At 52.9% G+C, this 21035-nt stretch overlaps 7 protein-coding genes across 7 annotated transcripts; 5 read left to right on the top strand and 2 right to left on the bottom strand.

Moving 5' to 3' along the window:
* Nucleotides 1-996: 996 nt before the first annotated feature.
* MYCGRDRAFT_53477 (uncharacterized protein) lies at nucleotides 997-1570 on the top strand (the record flags this gene model as incomplete). Its single annotated transcript, XM_003857182.1, has 1 exon — nucleotides 997-1570. A coding segment is annotated over one exon (396 nt), but the record flags the coding sequence as incomplete, so codon positions are not given.
* Nucleotides 1571-2461: 891 nt separating this feature from the next.
* Nucleotides 2462-4824, top strand: MYCGRDRAFT_190509 (putative ABC transporter; the record flags this gene model as incomplete). The annotated part of the gene is made up of 2 exons (XM_003857183.1): nucleotides 2462-3645; nucleotides 3709-4824. 2 exons carry the CDS (start codon nucleotides 2564-2566, stop codon nucleotides 4784-4786), a joined length of 2160 nt encoding a protein of 719 aa, XP_003857231.1.
* Nucleotides 4825-7285: 2461 nt separating this feature from the next.
* Nucleotides 7286-8215, bottom strand: MYCGRDRAFT_89637 (uncharacterized protein; the record flags this gene model as incomplete). Its single annotated transcript, XM_003856381.1, has 1 exon — nucleotides 7286-8215. The coding sequence occupies one exon, from the start codon at nucleotides 8213-8215 to the stop codon at nucleotides 7286-7288; it is 930 nt and encodes a 309-aa protein (XP_003856429.1).
* A 234-nt stretch (nucleotides 8216-8449) lies between these two features.
* MYCGRDRAFT_66529 (uncharacterized protein) lies at nucleotides 8450-9229 on the bottom strand (the record flags this gene model as incomplete). Its single annotated transcript, XM_003856380.1, has 2 exons — nucleotides 8450-9087; nucleotides 9145-9229. The coding sequence occupies 2 exons, from the start codon at nucleotides 9206-9208 to the stop codon at nucleotides 8450-8452; spliced, it is 702 nt and encodes a 233-aa protein (XP_003856428.1).
* A 311-nt stretch (nucleotides 9230-9540) lies between these two features.
* MYCGRDRAFT_32502 (uncharacterized protein) lies at nucleotides 9541-12876 on the top strand (the record flags this gene model as incomplete). Its single annotated transcript, XM_003857184.1, has 3 exons — nucleotides 9541-10179; nucleotides 10222-12491; nucleotides 12549-12876. The coding sequence occupies 3 exons, from the start codon at nucleotides 9541-9543 to the stop codon at nucleotides 12874-12876; spliced, it is 3237 nt and encodes a 1078-aa protein (XP_003857232.1).
* A 415-nt stretch (nucleotides 12877-13291) lies between these two features.
* Nucleotides 13292-14202, top strand: MYCGRDRAFT_89635 (uncharacterized protein; the record flags this gene model as incomplete). The annotated part of the gene is made up of 4 exons (XM_003857185.1): nucleotides 13292-13664; nucleotides 13724-13807; nucleotides 13872-14097; nucleotides 14148-14202. 4 exons carry the CDS (start codon nucleotides 13292-13294, stop codon nucleotides 14200-14202), a joined length of 738 nt encoding a protein of 245 aa, XP_003857233.1.
* A 1941-nt stretch (nucleotides 14203-16143) lies between these two features.
* Nucleotides 16144-18869, top strand: MYCGRDRAFT_53469 (uncharacterized protein; the record flags this gene model as incomplete). The annotated part of the gene is made up of 4 exons (XM_003857186.1): nucleotides 16144-16362; nucleotides 16426-17601; nucleotides 17655-17742; nucleotides 17965-18869. Coding segments are annotated over 4 exons (2325 nt in total), but the record flags the coding sequence as incomplete, so codon positions are not given.
* Between the last annotated feature and the right edge of the window lie 2166 nt (nucleotides 18870-21035).

The raw sequence follows: 21035 nt of genomic DNA, 5'->3' as shown, positions 1-21035 counted from the left end.
CAGTGGTACAAACGCTCCTGTGGATAGGGACAGTAACTGTGTATTTACCTCATCAGGAAAAAGCCATTTCTTGTCTGTTACGGATTTATTCGGTCAAATCCTGCAATCGTTCCTTCGAAGCGCCCGTATCAACATGGCGTATCAACAGCTCGGAGAATTTGACAACTCATGGTGGTCTGTGTGACTATGAGACCGAGCAGGAGTGACACTTCGGTTATGGTGACCCACGATCCTTACCTTGCGCTTCGCTATCCTCGCCCACGTCTCGCGCTAGTCAGGCCACAAGGAGGCAGCGATCGCACAAGAAGATTGATGGCATGACATGATCCTATTGGCGTAGTACTGAAGGCTCTCAAAGCAGCGGTGGAAACGTCTTCGAGTTGGCTTTGCTGATTATCAGGCCATACTGCGGTCAGCGATGCTTCGCGCGATACGGCGTCGATCAAGTAGTGGCCGGGAGGAGATGAGTCAGTGACTCAGATAGTTCTTCCCAACATCCCGGACCACAATGCATTGGGCTCAAGGGCTGCAAAGGTAATACGTCCCTGGACTGCCTGCCACTGCAATACATGTGCTCATTGCCAAGGTCCAGTGAGGTCGCAGTGGCTGCAGGTGTTGCGTTCGTCCAAATTTCCACGCTGAGATCCCCAAGAGACTGTCAGCATCGCCTTGTGCGCACGGAGGAATTTTGTCCTTATGCAGAGGAAGTTGCAGGTCGAGGCTTCCTCGCAGGGTCAGGGCACTCAGTCGTCGTGTGAGATTGTCTCGGAGAGAAGGAGACCATTCGCCTGCCCGATCATCTTCCGAGCAATCACAGCATGAGTATGAGTATGTGTATGTGCCGTTGAGTTGTCTGACAGCTATCATGTGTCGTCAAGAAGAAGGTGAGATCCGAAGGTGAGGTAAAGTTGGCTGCTCGGCTTGGCGCAGTCGGCCAACCGCATTCCATGCCTTGATCTCGTCCACTCCACAAGGTAGACGAGCGTGCATACGGTCAATCGGACCGTCGTACGTCGCACGATGATGTACAATGTACCATTCGTCCCCGACTGCAGGTCAACGCCAATTGCCCCATTCCAAAGGTGTAGTTATTGTCTCGTCCATCAGGGAGGATCGCGGCGACACAACAACCTGTGCACACTGAAACACACCCTGAACGTCCACTCCTGTCAGCATGCCGTCTGGGGCCTCGTCCAAGCAGCAGCAGAGTACAACGCCCATCACCACTGAGGCGTCCGCCCGCGATCCACACCGTGCAATGGCTATGCTGCGTGAGAAGGTCGCGACCATCTCCGATCCGAAAGAGCGTGAGCGTGTCGTGAAAGAGGCGTACCGGAAAGAGGTTGAAGCTCATGGCGAGAGCAAGTTTGCGAAGATGATCCAGTCTGGTGCATGGCAGGGCCTGGCAGCTGGAGGGGGCATTGGCGCGGGTGTTGGCATCGGACTGGGAACAGTGGTTGGGACTGTGGTAGGTGGAGTCGTCTCAATACCTACGACCGCTCTCGGAGGTCTCATTGGGAGCGGTGTTGGTGCCGTTCATGGTCCGTGGATCAAGATTCCCAAGGGTGGAGACCAGGCCGCAAGCAGTACCTCACTTGATCAAGATCGAGCTGCAGAAGCAGACGCTGTGTTTGAGACCGGGCAGCAACGTACAAGTGCACAAGAAGCCCCGCGACAAGGCACAGAGCCTGAAGAGCTAGCAACAAATGTGCCCGCGCGAAAGCGACCTCGTAAGCTGGAGGTCAGAGCACAACCTCCGAACGCCACTGAGCAGGAACGTTCTGAGCAACGAGAGAAAGCTCGGAAGCCCAAGAAGCTCGAAGTGCGATCTCAGGCTCAGAATCAGATGTCCTGAGCTGAGACGTGGCTTCATGTCAAGCTCTGCAAGCCTTGGAGCATCGCAGCGTCGCCGAGTCAGTCGACAGTCACGCGACCTCGACGACATCTCACGCCATGTGAGACAGGCAGTGATCCTTTGATCACCCAGAAGAACCTCACATGGAGTGCTCTGCGCCGAATGCGTTCTCAGAGTCGACGCAGGCGACTGCAACTAGACAGCAAGGAGCATGCGAACGCCTCATGGCCTCGGGCGAGTCTTCGGCCAGAAGAACATGCCGATCGGCTCAAGCAGCGGTACGGCGCGGGCATCAGGAGAACTCGTGAGCATGTATCGATGTCATAAGTATACCAACTTGCGATAAACAATCTGCTGTTCCGTCGAAGACTTGTTCTATAGTGTTCAACACTTAGTCTCTGGGAGTCAAAGTATATATACATTTGCATTGACAACGCGCACTGTGCCAGTGAGTGTCCGGCATTTTGCGATGCCTCCATCGGGATGGCGGCATGTGATGCCCCAGACTGCGGCTTTACCCGGGCCGAGGGGCTTCCAAAGGTTGGCTACAGAGTGAGCATGTGAAAGAAGCTGGCAGATCATACTGCATCTTCACGCTTTTGTCTTGATCGTCAGGTCCATACTTTGTTGTACACGATGGCTTCATCCATGTATCGGCGAGAGCTTTCCTAGGGAACCCAGTCGCCGCCGCCGGCTTTGCTCGCCACGATGGCCGAGCAAGCACTGTCGAAGCCGCTCTCGACTCGCTCGTTGAAGCAGCTTGCGAGCGATCTTACGAGCCTGTACATACGCAACCGGACACGCATATCACGCGGTGTATATGCTGCGCTCGTCGTCGCGCTCCTCCATCGAGTTCGCGGAGCCATCAAAGAGCAAAAGGCGGCAGAACAACGGCGCAAACTGCAAGCACAACAGGGTGGAGCTGGGAGAAGGGAGGAGAGCAGTGGCAAGAAAAAGGTCGAGCTCAACAGGGAATTCTTTCGCACATTGGGACGGCTGCTGAAGATATGTATACCGTCGTGGCGGAGCAAGGAGGCTCGATTGTTGTTGAGCCATTCGGTGTTCTTGGTGATGCGAACACTGATCAGCCTCTACGTGGCCGAACTGGATGGACAACTCGTGAGCTCTTTGGTTCGAGGCAAAGGGAAGGCGTTCCTCAAGGGTCTGGTGTGGTGGATGATCGTGGCCGTACCGGCGACTTTCACCAATAGCATGTTGCAATACCACCAGACCGGTCTCTCGTTGGCCTACCGCACGAGATTGACAAACCACATACACAAACAATACCTCGGCGATATGACTTTCTACACGCTGTCCGCCTTGGACGATCGGATCAAGAACGCGGATCAGTTGATTACAGTTGATGTTACGAAATTCTCAAACAGCCTCGCGGAATTGTACTCGAGCCTGTCGAAACCGATTCTCGATCTGGTCATCTACAACTGGTCACTCTCGCGAAGTGTTGGCGGCGAAGGCCTCTTCGCGATGAGCCTGATGATTCAGGTCAGCGCCAGTCTCATGCGCGCTCTGACTCCTCCCTTCGGCAAGTTCGTCGCAGAGGAAGCCAAACTGGAAGGCGAGTTCAGGGCGGCGCATTCCCGCCTCATCAACTTTAGCGAAGAGATTGCCCTCTACGATGGTCACGAGGCAGAAAAGGACAATGTGGACAAGGGCTACTTTACTCTTATCAAACACGTGAACCGGATACTGCGAAGACGACTTTATCACGGAGTTCTGGAAGAGTTCGTGGTGAAGTACACATGGGGTGCACTCGGTCTCCTACTTTGCTCGTAAGTTTATCGTTTCGTCCTCAGGCAGTCTTCAAAGAGCCCGCTAACGACGACTGTGTGCAGTGTTCCCGTGTTCTTCAAACTACCAGGTGCCGCTCCTGGCGGCAGCAGTGCTGGTGACAGAACGGAGTCTTTCATCACTAATCGAAGACTTTTGATGTCCTCTTCCGATGCCCTAGGCCGATTGCTATTTTCATTCAAGGAGGTGTCGGAGCTAGCCGGCCACACCAGCAGAGTGAGCATGCTGCTCGATGTCATCCAAGATATACAGCAAGGCCATTATGAGAAGGCTCTCGTGTCTTCAGCGTCGACAGACGCAAACGCGGCCGTTCTGAGCGGTAGGGGCGACATGGAAGAAGGCGAAGACATTAAGTTCGAGAATGTCCCCATTGTGTCGCCTAATGGCGATGTACTTGTCAAGGCACTATCGTTCCATATCTCCCGAGGGGATCACCTCTTGATTGTTGGCCCGAATGGCTGCGGGAAGAGCAGTCTGTTCCGCATCCTCGGTGGTCTGTGGCCAGTATACGGTGGAATGGTCCGCAAACCAAGCAGCGAGGACATTTTCTACGTTCCACAACGACCGTATTTGAGCAAGGGGACTTTACGGCAGCAAATTCTCTATCCGGACAACCTGCTCGACATGAGGGCAAAGGGAATCACTGATCAAGACCTCGTCGATATCATGAAGAAGATCGGCCTCGAAAGTTTGCTCGAAAACAGCCACTCGACATCGCGTGCTGGCTACACTGCGGCCCTCAGTGCAGAGCATGAATGGGCTGACGCTTTGAGCACGGGCTTCCAACAAAGAATCGCCGCTGCGAGATTGTTCTACCACAAACCGAAATACGCGATCCTTGACGAGTGCACGTCGTCGCTAACACCGGAAGTGGAAAGGATCATGTACGATGAGGCGAAGCGTCTAGGCATCACTTTGATGACCGTGTCGCATCGGAGGTCACTGTGGAGGTACCACGGCTGGATCCTTCAATTCGATGGACAGGGCGGATACGTCTTCACGCGGTTGGATGCGGAGACGCGCTTGCAGCTTGAGGACGAGAAGGAAGAGCTTGACCTTCAATTGAGGGCAGTGCCTGAGTGGGAGAAGAGGATCGCAGAACTCGAAGCAGGGGCAGCATAGACCATTCACAGCATATTATGGGAAACGACATGCGAGCTTTGGATGCCAAGTATCGACGTTGCTATTGGCGGTGTCTTTGTGATGGCCGTGCAGTAGTTGGGCGGCCTCATGAGGCGCAGCTCGGGCCGTCTGCAGCAGGTTGTACTTGAGTGGGCATGTGCATCTCTCGTTCGCATCGAAGGCAGACAACGGGGCAGAATACCCTGCTCAGGTATCAGGCCGGTAAGCATATCCATTGGAGAGTCCCGTCCTCTTTCGTTCATGTTATATCTACTCTTTTCTCGACTCAGGACGTCATTTGACCACCGCGATTAGCACAGCACTTTACTTTACATCGCAAACGGTACCAATTGGTGGCATTTGATTTTGAGCTGTTGAGAGTCTGGTAGATCAACTGCGACTTTGCTGCTCACTTGCTGACTCTCGGTCCCGTCCACCAACTTCAAGATTCAAAAAAAGACTGGCCATGGCGCCTTACAATCTGAATGTCGCCCACATGAAAACATCATCGCAAAAGCTCGTCCGTCAACGCTTTCCTTCCCGCTACCATATTCGTCTCGCAGACAGCTATCAGCGCCGTTGAAAACATAAGGCACCAAGAAAAGAAGCATTCATCCGCATCCACATACGCAATGTTTCCTTGCGAGCGCACCGGCGCGAGCGAATTTTCTTTGTCGGAAGCCACAGCAGTCAGCCGTCAGCATACGGGGATCCGGTCGTGCCACAACTGCTGAACCGTGTCTCTCTATTCCTCCGCTCCCGACGATTACCCTGGGTATTGTGGGATTGGAGATAAACGCTGGCATGACGCAGGAAGCCGTACGACCGCAGCTCTTGCTCTTCGGCGTCGGAAATGATTCTCTGACGCCAGAGATGTTGAATCAAGCTGGTCGAAGGTCTACCGGAGATCTGCCCACCATACGGATGCTGGTCCACGATGTGTATCCACCTCTGCTGCCATGCTTCTTGTCCGGAGGTTGCTGTGAAATACCACTGGCATGCGAAAGGACACTGCGCAGTCCGAGGAAGCTGGCCGTGAAAGTGGGCTCGGCAATGGATATCCCATGACGATCTACTGTCGAAAGTCTCGCGACAGCCAAGAAACCCGAAGCAACAATGCCAGTCTGCCAAGCCAAGTGTCATGGGGCGTACGAGGAGGTCGTCTTCACCTTGTTCGAGAAGGTCCTGAGTCGAGCGCAGCATTGATCCAGCACGGCTAGTCTGGGCAGAGGAACGATAGGTGAGTGTCGATCGGGACCCGGTCAAAGACGGAGGACTTCCAATCGGAGCGTTGTAAGAATTGCGAGACGAGGTGCTCAGAGCCATGGACGATGACCTTGACGCTGCGGAAGTACTTGAAGAGACCGATGATTGCGCTGGCAGGGAATATCGAGCAACGTTCGCTCTTTGCTGGAAGTCTCGCGGGTCCTGTTGCCACATTGGATCGTCGACCATCCGCTGGACCCGAAGGTCACCTAGAGGGGCCAAATTAGACGCCACTTGTGGCCGGGGATGTCTCTTGGAGCAGTCTGAGGTGTCACTGGAGCTATCGGAGTCACTACTGCTGCCGGACATCGCGGCGTCTGAAACGATAGGTAAGATGCGGGCGAACAGCTCGAACACTCACGCGACACGGGCAGCTATGTCAGGCTCTATCTCGGCTGGTCTTCGATCTACTTGAGGAATATCATGTATACGGGTCAAGGCATGGACAGGTTCCCAATGACGGTGATCATGCTCGGCTAGAATGCCGCAGTCTTGTGACGCAGAGCCTCAAATGTCGGCTTTTCCAACCGTCCTGATGAGGGACTGCTGAGCTGTTCAGATCGAGTAAGGAGGCGTCGGTCCGAACGATGGGAAGTTGGATCGTGACGCATTCGAGACGATCAACTAGCTGGCACGCGCGTGGCCTACGAGGGAAAGCAGCAGTCGAATGAGAGGCATTGCTTCCTCGGCGTCCACGACCGCTCGTCGCGAAACAGCATCGTTACTTGACGTCTTCGGCGCTGTACTTTGTGGCGATACATAACTTTCGTGGGTGTCCAACCACAGCCTTCACCGGTTTAACTTGCATGAAGAAAGCTATGGGTCTGCATCAGGCCCACCGTCTTGAAGAGCTTCCAGTCAAGCTCCGGCTCCTAATACCGAATCTCGAGCTCCGGCGCTCAACGGCGCACGTCTGACCTAATTAGGGGAGGAAAACAGAATGATCGGACGGTTGGAAAGGCACATCAGCAAGACACATCGTGGGAAGCACTCAGGGTGTAGCAGGGCATAGAGTTCGGCATACATAGAGGTTAACGAAAACGTCCTTGTAAGGGTACAGAACCTAGCTGGACGTTCTCTGTTATTAATTGGACCGTACGCAACGTGGCAGCGTGTGATCTGGATGTGACGGACATTCTCCCTGAACCACACCACAAATTCGACAATTATCCAATTCCATTGAAGCCTCTGCATATGCGCTCGACCATCGTGTTAAAGATCGTTTCTTGAAGATCAGCTCGCTGTCGTGTCCAGGGGTGGGATTGCCTCGCTGGACGGAGCTTGTTCGGGAGTTGCATCTTTGCTTTCTTGAGATTCATCCTCTTCGATCTGCTCGAAATGTGACATGAAAAGCACGTGTTGCGAGTAGATCTCCTCAAACTCGGTGCGCAGGTGAGCGTTGCTGCGCTGGAGCTCAGCGCTGCGGCGATTGGTTTGCAGGAGCTCTTCATTGGCCTCCTCGAGCAGTCTCTCGCGATTCTTGGCTTGGCGCAGTAGCGACATGGTTTCGTTCCTCGTTACAACGTTGGTAGCGCCGGCGAAGCTGAGTTGTCTGGTGAGGGTTCGAATCTGGCCATGCGCTGCGCGAAGCTCGGCGTTCATCTGCTCGGTAGCAATTTGATGTTGTTCCAGCGCAACGCCTTGCTGATTGCTGGCGACCTGTTGTAGAAACACCTCGGCCTTGATCTCGGAATTTTGTACTTGTAGGCGTTCGATCTCTGCGTTGCGCTGATTGATGGTCTGTTGCTGAAGGCGAAGGTCATTCCTCAGAGCTTTGTTCTCTCGTTGCAAAGCTTCGGCAAATGACTTCTTTGAGTCACTCTCTTCGCCCCGGACCAGATACATCCCTCCGGATCGGTGAATGTTACTTGGGCGATGAGCAACGGAGCCGAATAGATAGCTGTCCTCTTGCAATCGATCACGGTCTGCCTCCAGCTCATCTATGAGTTGAGACCTTCTCCGCGCCTTAGCGCTGTCGATGGCCTCGATATCGTGTTCGTCGGGACCGAGAAGCTCCCTGCTTGTTTCTGTCGTCTCGCATGCGCTGCGCGCATCGTTGACGCGAAGATGATCGGGAGCGGTCTGGCTCGTTAGGGGTGATCGCGCGCGGGGCTTTCTGATCGTGCTGACCTTTGCTTTCAAGCTTGTCCAGAGTCGCGCCATGTCGATTTCTAGTGTCGTTCACTAATCCGGTTACCATGTACATTGGTGAAAATGAAGTCGGCAGGCGTCACAGGTCTTGTGCGTCTAGCGCGGTTTTGATCTTTCATTCACTCGCCAACACCACAAATATGCCAAGCCTTGGTAAATCATGCGACCGTCGGTTGTCCTGCGGCCGTGATTCGTTGCTACCGAATGCTAGAATGTACAATAGTGTTGCGTAATCCTCGCTTTTCTTCAAGGCGTCGTGGATGGCATTCTGTTCGCGGTCGAGTCCAGACTCGGTGCGGGTATAGGCTGACGCGGTCTCCGCAGCATTTCCTCCGTTACACCATTTGTCAATTTCGTAATTCCCATGACAGGTGGATCTCCTCTCTTGACGAATTCGTACATGCCAGGGAGCTTGTTGCCTGCAAGACGCATCGCATCCCGCACCACTTGCTCGTGAATATCTCCCTTCAACTCGAACAAGATCCTGCTCACAGGCATGCGTACTGCCCAGTAGTCGAATGAACCCTTTCCCTTTCCCATTCGCTGATCGTTCCCGCTGGTGTAGACTCCGATATTCGCTGCCACACGGTGGTATAGTCGGTATTTCATGCCACGCAGGCGCTTTTTGATCGTCTCATCGGCAATTTTCAGCTGAGACGCACTGATGCGTCGATCATGGTCCTTCAATCGAATGCCGTAGTCTCCCCAGACGAGTGTTGTCCCCTTCACACTGCCACCGGTCGGAACTTTGCATCGGCCTTTGCGGGACTTTGTCGATTCACCGGCTTTGGGCGCCAGCCAATTCCATGTCGGCCGAGTGGTGGAGAATGTACGTGATTGTGTTTGTGCCTGCGAGCAGAGAGACTTCAGAGCGGAATGGAGGCCTGTACCGGCAGTTATTAGCATTGAATACGGGTGCCACGCAGGAGGAAGAGGCTCACAAGTGGCGCGTGTGGTGATGGAGGTTAGTATTGGGGATCTGCTGGTGATTGACATGGTCGCCATGATTCTCAATGACACTGGCAGGCCGAGTAGTGAGTGGGTCTTGGTGGTGATGGTGACGAGACGGAAACTTGTTCGTGATGTTGCACCCTCTCAAGCTTTGGTCGGACTTCCGAGATCGAAGGTAGAACTATCGGCCTTGGCAGTCGCGAGAAGCGCTGCGCGTCAACTTTAAGCTAAGTACCTCAGGTGGCTCACGTATCAACCCTCCTGCCCGAATCCACCTTTCACCACCCACTTGACTGCCGCCTGATCGCCTGGTTCCCGCGCACTCTTGGGCGTTCTCTTTCCTTCCACTCCACTCATGTAATCCATCGCACAAGCAGTCTGCCGCAATGCCTCCCGACATCCGCTCCTTCTTCGGGGGCAAACCTGCTGGCACCGCAGCTCCCACTCCCTCGAAGCCTGACGAACCCAGCAAGAAGCGCGGCCGAGCGAGGAAGGTTGTGGACGATGACGAAGACGAGGAAGACGTACCAGTAGCCAAGAAGAAGTCTACACCCTCAAAAGCCAAAGCAAAGCAACCAGACCCTGTGGCGGAGGAGACGACTGCAGACGATTTCTTCGGCTCTGGCAAGCCCAAACGCTCTGAAGCGATGCGGCCAAAGACACGTGAGAGGGCCGGTACTGGAGGAAGTGTCAAGGAAGAGACGCCAAAGAAGAAGGCTGCGGCAAAAGGCAAGGCCGCAAAAGCTACACCGAATGGGAGGAGCTCAACACGTGTCAAGAAGGAGTCGAACTACGCAGAACTAGACTCCAACGACTTCCCCGATGATGACATGGAGGATGCTGCTGAGGATGTGTTCAAAGCCGGTGCCGCTACTCGTCGACGTCTTGGCGATGACTACGAGGAGGCCAGTGACGATGACGACGCAGTCATAGTGCCTAGGAAGAATGGCAGTGGCAGGCAGAAGAAGAAAAAGGATGAAGACGAAGATGGTTTCGACCCAGATCGTGACACGGATATGAAAGATGTTGACCAGGACGAGGACTTTGTTGTGCCCGACGAGGAGGAGGATGTCCTGGAACATCAGCCAACGAAGAAGACATCGAGCAAGAGTATCAACAAGCGAAAGTCAGCGGCAATGCATGACGAGGATGATCTAGATCTCGAAGTCGAAGAGGCAAAGCCGGCGAAGAAGCGCGCATCGCCTGCGAAGAAGGCACCGGCTGCGAAGAAACAGAAGAAAGCCGAGGTCGAAGACAGTGCCGAGCTGAAGGCTATCTTTGCCAGCATTCCCACAATCGATGCTCCACCTCCCCCGCCGAAGGACGATGACGATGGAGAGGGCAAGAAAAAGTTTCAATTCGGCCAACACGCAAACTCGGCCGTGCCAGCAGGAGCAATTGACCCGACGGATCTCCCATCTGGGCAAGACAACTGCTTGGCGGGCCTTACCTTTGTATTCACCGGGCAATTGTCGCGCCTCGGAAGAGAGCAAGGCCAAAATCTTGTCAAGCAGTACGGTGGCAAGGTCACCACCGCTCCGTCGAAGAAGACTAGCTACGTTGTCCTTGGCGAGGATGCTGGACCGAAGAAACTCGAGACAATCAAGAACTACAACTTGAAGGTAATCAACGAGGATGGCCTCTTTGCGCTGATTCAAAAATTACCTGCGAATGGCGGAGACAGCGCGGCGGCCGAGAAACAGGCCGAGAAGATTGCAAAGGAAGAAGAGAAGGTGCGTGAGGCTGCCGCCGAAATGGACCGTCAGGAGAAAGCTCAACGAGCTGCCCAAGCTGCACAAGCAGCCAAGGCTGCCAAAGCATCTTCGTCTGTGACCCAGTCCGCACCGCAAAAAGCCAAGGCTCCAGTGAATCCAGATGCTCCCGACTCCAGGCTGTGGACAGTCCGATACGCGCCTCAATCGCTCAACCAAATCTGCGGCAACAAGACTCAAGTTGAGAAGATCCAGACCTGGCTGCGCATGTTCCCAAAGAACCAGAGGACGGGTTTCAAGATGCCTGGAAAGGATGGGAGCGGCACTCACAGAGCAATCATGATTCACGGTCCTCCCGGTATTGGTAAAACTACCGCTGCTCATCTGGTGGCCAAGCTCGAAGGATACGACATCGTGGAGTCCAACGCATCTGACACGCGTTCGAAGAAACTGGTGGAGACAGGTCTCAAAGGCGTCCTCTCCACCACCTCCTTGATGGGCTATTTCTCTCGTGGTGTTGATGACGTGGAGGCTTCGAAGAAGAAGCTTGTGCTCATCATGGATGAGGTCGACGGCATGAGTGCAGGTGATCGTGGCGGTGTCGGTGCACTGGCTGCTGTGTGCAAGAAGACACAGGTTCCGATGATTCTCATCTGCAATGATCGCAAACTGCCAAAGATGAAGCCCTTCGACTTCGTCACATATGATGTGCCTTTCCGCCGTCCAACGACCGACATGATTCGCAGTCGAATCACTACCATCGCATACCGCGAAGGCCTCAAGATGCCAGCGAATGTTATCAACGCGCTGATCGAGGGTTCTGGCGCGGATATCCGTCAGGTTGTCAACATGATCAGCACCGCCAAACTCGACGAGCAGAATCTCTCGTACGAGGACAGCAAGGACATGAGCAAAGCCTGGCAGAAGCACATCATTCTGAAGCCCTGGGACATGGTTGGCAAGATCCTTGGCGGTGGACTGTTCAATCCCGCGGCCAATTCTTCGCTGAACGACAAGACGGAGCTTTACTTCAACGATCACGACTTCGCGCCTCTTATGTTGCAGGAGAACTACCTTGGTTCGAATCCACAGCGCTCGAACCGCTTCAATAGTAACCCCAAGATGAAGAGGCTGGCAGAATTGGACCTCGTCAGCAAGGCAGCGGAGTCCATCAGCGACGGTGACCTCGTGGATCGCATGATTCACGGCAGTCAGCAGCAATGGTCTCTGATGCCAGCGCATGCTATCTTCAGTTTTGTCCGTCCCGCGAGCTTTGTGTACGGCACCCTGGCTGGCCATCAAACACGCTTCACCGCGTGGCTGGGTAAGAACTCTAACCAAGGAAAGCTCTCGCGTTTCATCAAGGAGATTCAAGGCCACATGCGCCTACGCGTTTCCGCGGATCGTCACGAGATACGACAGACATATATGCCACTCTTGTTCGAGAAGCTCGTCAAGAAGCTTCAGACGGACGGCAAAGACGCCGTGCCGGAGATCATCGAATTGATGGATTCATACTTCTTGACGAAGGAGGACTGGGATGCTATCTTGGAACTGGGTGTTGGCGACTCCGACATGGAGAAGATCAAGATCGAGACGCAGGCCAAATCGACCTTTACCCGATTGTAAGTGCATAGAGTATCCAGCTGGCGAGGTTCGAGTCCACTAACAAGGATATGCAGGTACAATCAGCAGTCTCACCCACTGCCGTTCATGAAGGCTTCGCAGGTCGTGGCACCGAAGAAAGCGCCTGCTCAGGACAAGCCCGATTTGGAGGAAGCGTTTGAAGTATCCGAGGACGAGGCTCCCGATGATGCAGATGTCAAAGATGAAGATCAAGAGCTCGATCTCAGCAAGGACAAGTACGTCAAGCAGCCGAAGAAGAAGAAGGCTTCTGCCAAAGCCGGCGCGAGCAAGAAGAAGAAAGGTGCCAAAGGCGACGACGACGATGGAGATGAGGAAGAGGAGAAACCGAAGAAGGGCAAAGGAAAAGGCCGCGCAAAGAAGTGACGATGGAATTGGCATTTGATGAGCATTGCGAAATAGTTGTTGGTGGCATCTCATATCGGCAGAGATGGGCGACATTGTCTATACATGCGGCCTTGACAGTGCTCAGAGTTAGCATACGTACGATGCAATCTTGCAATGCAGCGTTGTTGACCTTCATTTACTGTCACGGTTCAAAGCTCAGTACGCCGGCCTATCTCCGCCTGACCTTGGCCCACAGCATGGCCCCGCATCTCAGTGAACACATCTTATCGATCGCTCTATCCATTCATCTCGCCGGTCACATTTCGAAATACTGCTGGCATAAGATTCAAAGTCAAGACAACAGAGGAGTGGTCTCGCCGTCCCCAGCTCCCTCGCCACTGAACAAAGCTTCCGGGCCTCAAGGAAGGACTTCTCACACCGCTGGCATATTGCAATGTCGACAACTCGCTTCGCGAACAAGGTGGTCTTGATTACCGGAGCCGCGAGCGGGATTGGTCGAAGCACGGCAATCAAGCTCGCCTCTCAAGGAGTTGCCCTCGCGATTTCCGACATCAACGAGGCTGGCCTAGCCGAAACCAACACGCTCTGCGGCGGTCATCATTTGACATCACTCCTGGACGTCGCCTCCTCCCAAGCCTGCGATGCATTCGTGGCCGATGTCGTGCAGAAGCTGGGCCGGCTCGACATGGTGTTCAACTGTGCCGGGGTGAACCCAACTGCCTTTGCATTGACGGACACGACAGATGCGTATTGGGATAAGCTTGTCGATACGAATCTGAAGGGAACTTATAATGTCACCCGCGCAAGTATGCAGTGATGGGGAGGATGTGTTCCACGGCTTCTGCTGACGATCTGCAATGCACAGGCATCCCACATCTGCCCAAGGGCGGAAGCATCGTGAACGTCAGCTCGACCATGGGCGTTACAGCAGCAGCTGAGTATGCAATCTGTAGGTGGCCATTCGAATACGCTGGCTTTGAACAATGTCGGTTTAACATCGTGATGTGCATCAGATTGTGCTACAAAATGGGCTATCGTCGGCTTCACCAAAGCAATGGCACTCGAGCTTGGGCCGAAAGGCATCCGAGTCAATGCGGTGGCGCCCGGATATATCAATACGCCCACCAACGCGGGCGTCGTTGAGGGACCTGCGGCAGTCAAGGCCCAGGAGGAGAGGATCGCGCTTGGAAGGATGGGCACGCCGGAGGAGGTTGCTGATGTGGTTGCGTTTCTGTTCAGGTATGTTTTGACTCGTGGACAATTGGGATCTCTAGCTCACATGATGTCAGTGAGGAGGCACGGTACATGACCGGCAGTATTGTCGATATCACTGGTGGAAGATGAGAGCATGGTAAAGGTGAACGTCGGATTGAAATGCGTTCGTGACCTGAGGCGTGCAAGAGCGGCAGAGTGCCATCGGATATCGTGAGGTATAGTGCTTTAGCGGCGACATCAAGCCTCAGCCTACCGGCTCCCTCCAAATCTGATCCCAGCCGTCTGGGAACGGTAGCCGAGAGGAGGAAAGGTCTCATCCGCATCGTACAAGTCCGCGTGGACCAGCTCAGAATCAGGGCTAGCACTTCCCGTTTCGCTCATTTCCTAGAATGACTTCTTTCGGTTTGTCTGGTACGTTTGCGACGGAGGACCACGTGAGATTATCATGCTTGTCCGTGTCCCGCTGAAATTTCCGTTAGTACGTCTTGATATGGCAGTCGGCTCGCCGCACTTGCCAGACTCTCGAGGCTGGAATCTCAATCCGTTGATGGCCAGATAGCGACACCGATGACTTGGCTTGCAAGCAGTGGTCTTCGGGAACAGCGAGATGCCACTGAGCACAGCTCGGTCGTGCTACAGCACCAGCCCCGCTCATTGTAGGTGAGGCGTAGGAGGTGACTGTGACGGTTTCGACCCGTGTATGCATTACAGCAATCGTCCGTGGTCGGGCAGACGTTCCTAGCCCAAGTGTGTAGGTCAACCGTGAGACATCGAACTTCGAGATAGTATGTATCACCATCATTGGATGCGCCAAATCGAGGTCCTGCGGTATCAGGACGGAAACGGCGGGAGGGCCCATGAGGACTGCTTGGTCCTCATTTGTCGGGAACGTCGGGAAAGCAGGGGGAGTCGCTGTCGTGCGAGTGTGAACATGGCAAAGGCCATATTCCCGTAGGATGCGTTCGCATTGCTTCGAATCTGACGACAGTTCTTCTTCGTGGTTTGAAAATTGAATCGCATGGACAGATGCGATCTCGCCGCAATTCCGTTCTAAAATGATTCAGCGCGTAGGTCGTTAGTATAAGGGCATGTACAATGACCTCGAGAAGAGCTCCACCAAGATGTGTAGTATGAGAAATCAGAAGAGGCAAAGGGTCGCAGATGCGGCGGCGGCATCCTTATAGTCTATGCTGGCAGTGTTGATGGCCAGCCAAACCGCAGAGGTGTTGTCGGGTGAACATGCCGAGTCGCGCAGTGTATGGTCGGTCCAGCAGCGGCCAATAACGGCTGCCGGTCGATCGTGCACATTGCGACTCCAAGCCATCCAAGGATCTTCCATTGCCATACTGATCGTAGCGACGGATATCCGCAGCATCGACGTGCACTGATCGGAAGATGGCGTGTCTTGAGGATGCTAGACGTTGGAAGGTAGCTTGGAAGATGCATCTGGTGTGGCCATATCGCCTGTGTGCCGACTGTCTGGCAGTTCTGTACATCGATTGGGACGCCGTCGATGCTGTCGCTCCGCTCTCGGCACATCGAGTCGTGGTTGACGCGTTCGGTAGTCTACAGCAACGAGCCGTTTCGCTCAACGTAGCCGACGTTCAAGGTTGCAGGGGTGTTTTGTTTCGAGCAGGGATGACGTGAGGTGAGGTCTGGAGCAAGGCCATGCCAGCATCCAAACTCAATGACCAATCCCACCAACTTCTATACCTTGGGCGTCTCTCTTACTCATGTGCAGACGACACGTATCGTCCACCGCGTGTCTTCAAGGTGGCGCCCTTCTGGAGATCCTTTCTGAAACTACTCGGCGTCCATGGCAGACCGCGTCCATCCATCCGTCGCCCCGTGAGCCGCTGGCCTGGACTGGCCACCCTCCGCTACACGCTCAAACCATCTCTCCGGCAACGTGCGCAGAGCCATATCTACCAGTATCTCGCGCGTCGGCATAATACTCCGCCGGCGACTCGATCTATCAGAGAGCGATCACGCCCAAAACATGTGTCTGGCTCGGAACCAAACAACATGGCCTACTTGGGACCTGGAAGTGGCGGCAGTTCTGCCGGCTTGGGCTATGGCGAGTCAGGAGGGCGACGAAAGAGACTGGCAGGATACTTGAAAGCTGCAAGAGAGATGGGTCAGAACTATTTGGGAGGTGAGGGAGAACGGGACAATCACGATATGGTGGAGGATGGTCCAGGAGCTTTCCCCGATGCTGCAGTCATTCGCAGTGGCAATGAGGAGATGATACTGTTCCCCAGCTACGCCAGGAGGCATGTGAAAAGTAAGGTGAGCTACGCTCACAGGGAGCATATCTGGCAACCGCCCACCGCAAATGCTGACAGCATGTAGCAACCCCCCGCGACTCCCGGGCAAGAAATCACCGAAGAGGAATACTGGCGGCGTGAATGGTCAAAGCAGGAAGACTTGAATGCTGTGGTCGATGTGGACGTGCGTGGCTGGATCTACACTCCGCACAGAGGCCAGAACACGAGAAAACAGCGACTAGTAATCGGGCTTGCAAGACAACTCTCTGGCCTGCCCTCGAGCGCCGCTCCGAGTCGCAATTCCAGTCCGTCCAAAGAATCCCGTGTCACGCAGCAGGAGCAAGAGCTTATTGCTCTAGAGGCCGACAACATTGTCCGCAAGGGTCAGCAGGAGGAACGTTATGCCGATAGAGGCCAATTCTCTGAAAATCCCGGCCGGTTCCTCGACGCCGACAGTACGTCTCTCAGTGATTCACTTGACCGCGGCCGCCAACGTTCGTCCTATGCCAGCACGATCTCCTCTCAAGATTCCGACATAGGCAGCATTACACCTGTTCAAAGTCGGAACTCATGGCAGCAGCCCGGCAAAATGACCTCTTCAGAGCTCGCCGTAGCCAACATGCATCTCATCAACCGGTTGAAACCATTCATGGCGAACCCCCTGGCCAACACGCCCATCAGCGCATTCTTCTACAATGAATCGGCTTCGAGACAACAGACTGTATACACGGATTCTTCGGGACACTTTTCAGTTCGCGCTGCGCTGGATTTTGTGCCAACGCATGTGCGCGTGTTGGCGGGGGAAAAGCTGTCTGCGACGGAAGAAGTAATTGTCACAGCACCACATGGCGTGAGTCTGATCAGCGACATTGATGACACCATCAAGCATTCGGCTATCAGCTCTGGTGCGCGAGAGATATTCCGGAATGCTTTCGTGCGGGAGCTGGGAGATTTGACGATTGAAGGCGTCCGGGAATGGTACACGACCCTACACGAAATGGGCGTGAAGTTGCACTACGTCTCAAATTCGCCATGGCAGATGTATCCGGTCCTGACCAGCTACTTTAAGCTGGCAAACCTCCCACAAGGCTCGTTCCATCTGAAGCAATACAGTGGCATGCTGCAGGGGATTTTCGAGCCTGTCGCAGAGCGCAAGAAGTCTTCTTTGGACAAGCTAATGCGAGACTTTCCTGACAGAAAGTTCATTCTCGTTGGCGACAGTGGAGAGGCAGATCTCGAGATTTATACAGAAACGGCTTTGGTAAGTGCTCAGACCGCAACCCTTCGTGAATCTTCGCTAATTTGACATTTCAGGAGTGGCCGGGTCAAGTAATTGGCATCTTCATTCGTGATGTCACTACCTCTGTCCGAACAGGATTCTTCGATCCAAGCTCAAGTCCAGGTGGCGCAAACAACCACAATCGCGATTCTTCGTGGAATCAGGGCGGCAATGCTCTCAGTAGATCCAAGAGGCTCTCGCGTCCCAATGACATAAAGGATGACGATGCAGATTTGAAGTCAGCGATTGCCGCCTCGTTGCACGACCTGGAAGAAGAAACGCGGAAAGCGCGAAGATCCATCAACCCAGATGCACTTGCCCCTGAGTCGTTCCATCGCCGGCAAGGAAGTGGAAGTTCGCGGCCGGCGCTTCCGTCTCGGCCGTCTCAGAGCTCGGTTGCGCCAGAGGAAGATTTGATCGACTTTTCCGAACCCTCGACGGACGTTTCTTCATCTCACGCGCACGTGCAGACATCGACGCAGACCAAGGAGCGGACTCAGACAAAGGAAGAGCCACGTCTCGCTCTCTCGCCACCTCCACCTCCGAAACCATCCGCCCTTCGTAGTCCGCCATCATCGAGCTCCATTCGTAGTCAGCATACAGACGGGTCCATGAAACCACCGCCTCCGATTCCCAGAAAGCCTTCCAGCGCAGTCAAGACACCGACTATGCAGACACACCACCCCTCTCCTCTCTCGCAGGTGACGAGGCAGGAGTCGACGAGGAAGATTCCCCCGCCGCTACCAGACCGACCACCACGAACATATCGAGAGCTAGCTAAGGACACCATCGCCAAAGCACGGCCGATGGTAGGTAGCTACTGGCAACAAGACGGCGCTCCGAGTCAGCCCAGGCCTCGTTCAGTCTATCACAACAGAGGCAATAGCCAGCCTGGCTCACCATTGGCGCGACCGACAACGTGGGGAAAGTCAATGGAAGATCTCAGCATTCCAGACGCCTATCTCGGTGCGTCAAAGGTACCACCTCCGCCCCCTTCGCGGCGTAACTTGTCCTCGATGCCGCGCCAGCAGGCGGCGAACCGCATGTCCGGAAGTGGTTGGGACGACAGCGACTCAGCCGCAAGTACACCAGGAGAAGGAGTGAGCAAGAAGGAATTCTTGTGGAAACAACGCTGGGACCGCGCGAGGAACGTGCTGGAGCGAAACGGCATTACGGCACGTACTTGGAGAACAGGACAGGACGTGGCGGATGTATGTGTGAAATTGGTCGAGCTGGAATTACGCAGAATTGAAAAGGAACAGAAGCGGTCCGGATGAAGGAGAATTCCTACCAAACCAGCGTGGTAGTCAGGTAGAAACCGCATGATAGAGATATATGACACGCCTTTGCCGACCATGCACACTCTGCAGCAATACTCGAGAGCATCGTGATCAAGCTGCCAACGATATGCACGCTAAATACAGAGTGAAGTCGCTAGCTCTTCGTGATCTTCCCGCTTTGTACCGAATTTAAGCTTTGAGGCGTGTTCTCAAAATAGATCTCGGCGCATGACGGTAGATTCGAGATTCGCCCTGTCCGACTACTCCGACCTACACTCCAGCACGACACCATCTACCACGAGTGAGTAGAAACGACGAAGATGGATGAAGTTCGATATCGCAGGCCAGCTCCGTGTTTGACAGGCCACTTGGAGTCAACTCGCATCTTCTGCCGCCAAGGACAGGCAGGTCATGGATCTCGAATTTGCAGCCCGTCGGCGGTAGAAGTAATGCTCACGCTATGCACGGATCACGTGTTGCACGGTCGCAATCTCGAGAATCCTTCTATTACTACTACTACTTTAACGGCTAATATCGTTATAACTAGTAGTTACAAAGAGGTGCTTAATAGCTTAAATTTATCGCATTAATTATATCTATCTGCTCTAAATAGCTTGTAACTTCTACCTTAATATTATGCGTGTTAGAGGCTAAGAGGATTTAGCTAGCTATACACCCCCCCTCTGCAACGAGGGCACCTTTAGTACTACGATTAATACGCTCTTAGCCGCTAGCCTCCTTCTACGTCGTTTAGCTAGCGAGGCTATATAAGCAGAGGCTCGGAGGTTAGTATTTAGCTATAAATTAGCCTTCTTTGTCTCCTCTAACGAAGCCTTCTTAGCCTTCTTCTACGCGGCTTTAGCTAGCCTGTCTGCTTTAGCTTATATTCGCTCTTTAGCTCTTAATTATTTATCTACCTTCTTTAATATAGCATTAGCCTCCTTCTTCTTCTTTTTAGCAACCTTCTTAGCCTCCTTAGTAGCTAATAGCTCCTTGCTAGCTTATAGTTTAGCTAGTAAATAGAATTAAGCAGCTTAGCTATAAGGTATAGCTATTAATAGCTTACTACGAGCACGCTTCTACTTCTTAGCCTTTAGTAATTTACGCAAGCTATAGCTCTCGCTCTTAAGGAGCTAGTACTAAGTTTAGAGGTATAGGAGGGTATTATTTAGCTTCTAAATGTTCCTCTTATTAGCGTCCTTAACTGCCTTAATTACTACGTCCTTTATAAGGGCTCTAATCTACTGCTAGTTACTTAAGGATATTATAGAGGTCTTAGTGCCTACTATATCCGGTCTAGCTATTGTCGGTCTACTATTAGCACTAGTATTAGGCTCCTTAAAGCTCTTTAGCACGACTAATAGATCGAGTAGATATAAGCTAGTCTTCTTAAAGCTAGAAGCGATATTAGCTAGTATAAACGCGTTATTATAGGCCGGCTAGAATAACCTAAAGAAGTTACGCTTTGTAACTGCTAATAAGCCCTTAGAGCACTAAAGGAATCGTAATAGTTCTAAGCTATAGTAGCTAGCTAATACCGCGAAGAGACTAACATCTAGAGGTTAAAGGCGGTATGTTAAATAAGGTAGAAACATAGCTACGAGGATACGGTAGTTAATATAGTATTATAGGAATGCTATATTTACGTATAATCTATAGCCGTTAATAACAAGTAACCTATAGCCTCTACTAGCCTTCTACTTTAACAAAGGCTCGAATACCTTCTTTAGCTAGTATAATCTAAGGTTATTATTAGTCTAGCTATTCGGTAAAGATGCGAAGAACGTATAGTGCTCGTCGTTAAAGTCCTATACCTATAAGGACTAGATATTACTAGTAACTACCTTATATATTAATGCCGGTAGTAGTAAGGTCCTATTAGTACAGATTACTATAATAAGTGTTATCTACTTACGACTACTATCTTAGATATTACTAATAAACCGGCCTAAGTTCTTATACTCCTTCGTAAATATACGCTTTAACTTCTAAAGCATACTAATTAAGAAGCCCTTCTCGTCTATATTATAGATATTCTAGGGCTTAATATTGTACTACTCTGTCTTACTTATAATAAGGTCGTAGTATACCTTATATTACCTTATAGAGTCTACCTTCTTACGGTTCTTATCGAGG

This window comes from Zymoseptoria tritici, chromosome 1, assembly GCF_000219625.1.
Source record: "Zymoseptoria tritici IPO323 chromosome 1, whole genome shotgun sequence".
Lineage (NCBI taxonomy): Eukaryota > Fungi > Ascomycota > Dothideomycetes > Mycosphaerellales > Mycosphaerellaceae > Zymoseptoria > Zymoseptoria tritici.
The sequence above is the reverse complement of the archived record's forward strand: the minus strand, read 5'-3'. Positions and strand labels throughout refer to the sequence as shown.